Source organism: Opisthorchis viverrini, assembly GCF_000715545.1.
Source record: "Opisthorchis viverrini unplaced genomic scaffold opera_v5_21, whole genome shotgun sequence".
In the NCBI taxonomy this organism is placed as follows: domain Eukaryota; kingdom Metazoa; phylum Platyhelminthes; class Trematoda; order Opisthorchiida; family Opisthorchiidae; genus Opisthorchis; species Opisthorchis viverrini.
In genome coordinates this window covers 141784-147416 of record NW_008751677.1, presented here as the reverse complement: position 1 = coordinate 147416, position 5633 = coordinate 141784, and the positions used below count along the sequence as shown (strand labels likewise).

The window sequence follows — 5633 nt, the reverse complement described above, 5'->3', positions numbered from 1 at the left end:
CGCAAAACCAAATTAGTTTGCAAATGAGTGTATTTCGCTAATAAACAACCTATATTTGAAACCCGAAACCGCTTGGGGGGGGGGGGCAGCTAAGTAGAGGAATCAATGATAAGAGCTTAGGGGAAAGCCAAGGTGTTCAAATGAAAAACAAAAGAAAAACATCCAATTCAAAGTTGTTTTTCACCAAGTCAATCATACAGACTGGTACAATAGGATATTTGAACACGGTACCAGACCAAGCAGAGAAGAGGAAAACGCACTATCGGTCAACTCGGGAGAGCGCCGTGACTGATGCAAACATGGGCAGTTGTGTGATTAATCACTTCGAAGAATTCTTATCCATTTCGATACCAGAGGTGATTTGAAAAGAAAGTGCAAATGCCTGGTGAAACAAAATATACGGCACCCATTTCGCATCACGGTGACGACCTTCAAACCCGAGTAGGGCAAGGGATTAATACAGAGGGTAGATTATGGACAGAACAGTCATTTTGCTCGGTGTTTTTTTGGCGCCTCTGTGAGCATTACAGACTATTCATATCACAGTTCCTGATGGTGGTATTTAAGAGTGAGCGTTGGTCGCTGAGATGAGTTCTTTAAGTATCACAGCCTGTCTGTCTGTCTGAATCACAGTAGCTATAAAACTTCGGCTGGGGGGAATCATAGAGGTAATAGGAATACGGCTGAGCTGGGACATACAGCTAGCCGAACACAGATTGGCAAAAACAGAGTTGAGGATTGAAAAATACTATAAGCACAGGCCTTCTGAAGTACGATTCAACGAGGTAATGGCCTCGCTTTCTCGGGCCTCTTTGGAACGGTTGCGTTTCTCGTAATCAAATCTAAAAAGAAACGAACAAGAAAAAGTTCATCAAAGTTTAAAATATCGCGTACAACAGCATGGTTAAAGTGCAAATGGTACAGGTAAATAGATTGTGGTAAAAAAACATTGGAAATGAGGCTTTGAGGAAGTGGATAAGTAAAAGGTGTATTGATGACCAGTGTAGTAAAGGTTTTCAAAGAAACAGCAAAAGCAGTTTGTTGATTTGTGAATTGGACCTCAGAATGTCTCACTACGATCAAGGGTGAGTGTTCTGGGAACGAGATAACTCGCCTACTTCACTCTAGTAAAGCACTCCCACGATACACACTAGAACGTGAAATTTGCTCCCCTTTGATGCGGCATCTGAGGTAAAAGGATGAAATTCGGTCTTGATAGCATTAGCTTGAGTGACGGCTCACTGGTCGCCCAGCTACGAAAGGTGGGAAAACACCGATTCCCAACGGACATTGGCGAAAACAGCTCTGGTGGACCAGCTCATGGTCCAATTCGCCTCCGGCCACCCTGTGCTGAACACTGCCCGCAGTGACAAGCTCAAGTCATTCTATCAGCGACCTGAACTAGTTTTTCTTTGATAGATAGCCAATGTCCTCTCTCAATCGCTTTCCCATTCATGTACACGCCATGCTCATTCAACTATGTTACACACTGCTCTCTTAACCTTTGCCACTGTATGACTTGAAAAGACCTTGCCGAATAACGAGACAGAATTCACTGAGCATCAGATCGGCATACGCAGTAAGTCTGAGGATGGTTTGTACAGCAGAAGCCGCTGCTGTACGCGATCATAAACCAAACGCATGTTTACGGAAAAAACCGTAGCTGTAGCACCCTTTCGGTGCCTAGCTGCCATGCCACACGAGGGCTGGGATACTGCCAGGTTGCCCAAGCCTAGACAGGGGAAGTCGAGATGCAGAGGTCGCGTTCGAACCACGGACCTTCCCGTCAGTAAATTCGCGCTTGAACCACTGAGCGATCTCGCCCCATGTTTACAGAAACATTCTATGCAATACCCACCCCTAGTTTGGTCTGCACAAACAGTCGCTGTGCTTGTGTTTGACAGGTCACAAGTCTCGTAATGAAGTACCTGAGTAAAGCTTTCCCGGCCAGCAGATCTTTCTGAACTTTGCGCTCGTGAAAGTTGTTAGATAAGCATGTCGCAATGTTTGGTCTAAACTCGACCGTTTTGTCTTGCTGTTACTGCGGTTGGTGAGAGCTTGCGCTGTAAGACAAGGCGCGACAGGTGGGATTTATGTTGCTGGAACAACAGACATTGGGTCAAATTGGTTTCAGGAGCGACTGATGACGCTTGACTATCGATACCCGCATTTGCGAAAAGACACTTCTCAAATGGTAAAGTAACGGCAAAAAGGAGATTGCAGGTGACCAAATCACGGTACTCACCGGTTTTTCAAAATGCGCGCAACAACCGAGGATGTGGTCACATCAGAGCCACTGTCTATACGTCTAAAGATTCCACGCTGTTTCGGAATCTGCAGAGAATACAAAAGCATTTATGATTGCACAGTATGAATTAGTGAAAACATTTTGGTATAACATATGATTGCACGTATGAATTAGTGAAAACATTTTGGTATAACATAAACTTTGGAGTCCGGGAGTACGATACTTAAAGCAGAGGAGAAGTGGATGGAGATCTTGATCACTAATTTATACATGGATCGCATGTCCTGGAATTCGAAACGATATGTTGCTGGATCTCTTTACTGAACGCTTACGATGACTGTCACGTCAGACAGCAGAAAATTTCCAAATGACTTTTAGCAGTTCTGTTCGCACCGGATAGTTGAACGTTTTCAGGACAGACGTATCACAGCAAGTCCATACGGTATACGAACAATGAAACCACCTCAGTTTCCCGGGGTGAACACCAAATCGTCCGACACTGCGAACCACGGTACGATTTGAGTTTGGAAGTCGTAATTGAATAGACTTCAGAAGTATGTCAGTGAAACCCTAGCGCTCAATGTTGCTACCGTAATCCCTCTCTCTCCCTCTCAGTGAAAACTGCTTAAACAAGAGGATCACAGCTGACACATCACTGCGCCCGCAGAACAGCCAATCCTTCTTCTAATTTGATGTTTTATTAGCTGGTGATGAGATATTTCATCTTGATGCTATCTAAATCCCGTATTTGGATGAGGCGGGATATTAGCAATAGATTCGTCCCTTTCATACGCCTATGCGAACCTGATTTATATTGCAAGGTGGCGAGGAGTTCCGAAATAACGATCTGTCTGAATGAGGATGGATAGACATTACACCAACAATGTGAGAATGTGCAAATTCCTAATTGTCTCTTAGGTTAAACACCCTTGACAGCAAGACCGACAACAGTTTGATGTGAAAGCGAGTTAGTGGGCGACCATTGGCCTCGTTTTGAGATGGCCATTGCCTAAAAAATATGGTGACAAACGGTAGTGGCCCCCGAGGACACATGAGATTTACGCATGGATGAACATGATAAGTGTATATTATGCAGTCTGTCTGGTAGCAAACTTCGGCGTAAAGTCATCCGAGTGACAGTTACTTAAGAAAGTCCGAGTTTCGCGAACCGCTTCGCCTGCGACGAACAGCTCGAGTAGCTCCAGCTGGACCAACCGTCACGAAGAGACTGGACCTTACCGTGGTGTGACGACTTGTGCACCTCAGCGATCGATTGAGCTATAGTGGGGAGTGTCCCAGTGATACTCACAGAGTCTCTCATACCAGGTTGGTCAATGGTTAGAGGTCTGACGAACACAGTCTCCTGGACCTCCAGGTTGGGGGTTGGAACATGTGGCGACTTGTTCCATAGAAATGGTAATGCATTTGAATTTCCCACCAAACACTGCTGTCTGCGGTTAGGCAGTTGAGCCAAAGGCTTTGGTTAAGGACCCTAATCGTCCTCCTGTCTAGGTGTGGGCGCCCTGGAAGTATCCCAGCCCTCATACAACCGTACGGCAGTGAAGCATCGGTGTTGAAACTGACATCATGCTGCCTAGGATGATGATTGACCAACTGACATCCCTGTAATGGATCTTCACCTTCTCCTCCCAAAACTCACTGTATCAAGCTCCATGTCCTTCCTTCCTTTATTCAACCAAGACTGAATGCACTAGCAAGGTACTAACGGGACATGATGACTACGTACGTAAATGTTTGAGTCTCTGCATTTTCCATTTGCAACACCAGAAAACAAGCCAGTGATAGCAATGTTGTGGAATGTAGGTAACTCGGGTGCGTTGTTTGGTTGTTGGTCTGTTCGCCGAGCTTGGCAGTTGGATTGCAAACTTTTCACCAATCGGGGTGACATCGTCACTGCACTAACAGTAAAAAATAAATCGTTCACACCCTTCCGGTGCCTAGCTGCCACACCACCCGAAGGAAGCAAGAGGGCCGGGATAGTGTCAGGTTGCTCAAGCCTAGACAGGGGAAGTCGAAAAGCAGGGGTCGGGTTCGAACCACGGACCTTCCGACCAATAAATTCGCGCTCTAACAAGTGAGCCATCTTCTCCGCCGGAAGACCAATGTACAATAATGTCTGAATGATAAGAACGTATTTTAGATGGTCAACATAGCCAGGTAGGCACAAAACTTATCGATAGGAAGTCAATATTTGCGGACTATGTATGCCAGCTTAAAATTCAAAATTATGACTCTGTTTGCTGAAACGGGTATCCGTTTGAAAACGCTTTGTTCGGATGCTGGTGATGCATTAGTGCAACTGCTGTCAAAGAGAATCATCCATCCTATGAATATGACACTGATAAGTGTGTACAAACAGGAAGTGAAGCGGTCTGTTTCATGGAACACCGCAATCCCCGTTAACGTCCAATAGTCGTAAACGTGATATTAAACTTTTTAGGTATGTTTTTTAGTACAGTACACTCCAGGAAGCCACCCCAATCAGCAAACTGCAAATACGCTTGTTCCTCAAGGGAGAGACTTGAATCAAAACAAGATTCGTCAAGTTTATGAATGCCTCTTTATAGGTCTGAGCAACAGGACCGGATAAGTCGCGGTAGTGAAGCATCAGCACTAATGTTGCTGTCTTTGATGATGATGATGGATAAGTCGCGAAGAAACTAACGAGCCAGTAGGTAACTGTGCAAAGCTGAATAGAGAACAACCGGTCATAGACATCAAAACCAACCAGGGGGCGAGATGGCTTAAGTGGTCAGAGCGCGAATTTACTGACCGGAAGGTCCGTGCTTCCAACCCGACCTCTGCCTCTCGACTTCCCCTGTGTGGCTAGGGCAACCTGGCAGTATATCAGCCCTCGTGCTTCCTTCGGGTAGCATGGCAGCTAGGCAACGGAAGGGTGTCACAGCTGAACGACCTAACCAAGCGAAGATGCAAGCTAAACACGTTCGCTTCCCGAATGCCCTGCCCTATGTGACATGGGTCAAATGCAAGTAGTAGCCAACTCATTCAACAAAGTAATGGATAACTTACCTTCATTGGGTCCTCTCCGTTGGTGAGCAACCGCAGTTCAGTATCCTTACCAACTACAACATAGTTGACCTGAAAAAGAACGACTGAACGGATGTACCTACTTCAGACAAGGACAAAAAGAATCTATCCAATAAACGGCCGAGAAACCACAAAATATGAGGATGGCAAAAGGACAGCAGCACCGCTACACATGAGGATGGTAACAAAGAGAACTGAAACTTGTAGTAAAACAAACAGGCGGTCCTGTAGACAAATTTGTTTACCTGGGCAGCTGTATCAGTTCCGGTGGTCTGGCGAAAGATGATATTTCCATGCGTATTGGAAAGGCAAGAGC

General features: G+C 45.6%; 1 protein-coding gene across 1 annotated transcript in view; it reads right to left on the bottom strand.

Annotated features, from left to right (window-relative positions):
* Positions 1-78: 78 nt before the first annotated feature.
* Positions 79-5633, bottom strand: part of T265_12884 (hypothetical protein) — a gene marked incomplete at both ends in the record, with an annotated part of 38765 nt that continues 33210 nt past the window's right edge. The window contains 3 exons of the mRNA XM_009166059.1: positions 79-842; positions 2246-2334; positions 5300-5368. Coding sequence (XP_009164323.1) covers positions 749-842; positions 2246-2334; positions 5300-5368 — 252 coding nt within the window. The remainder of the gene's footprint in view (positions 843-2245; positions 2335-5299; positions 5369-5633) is intronic.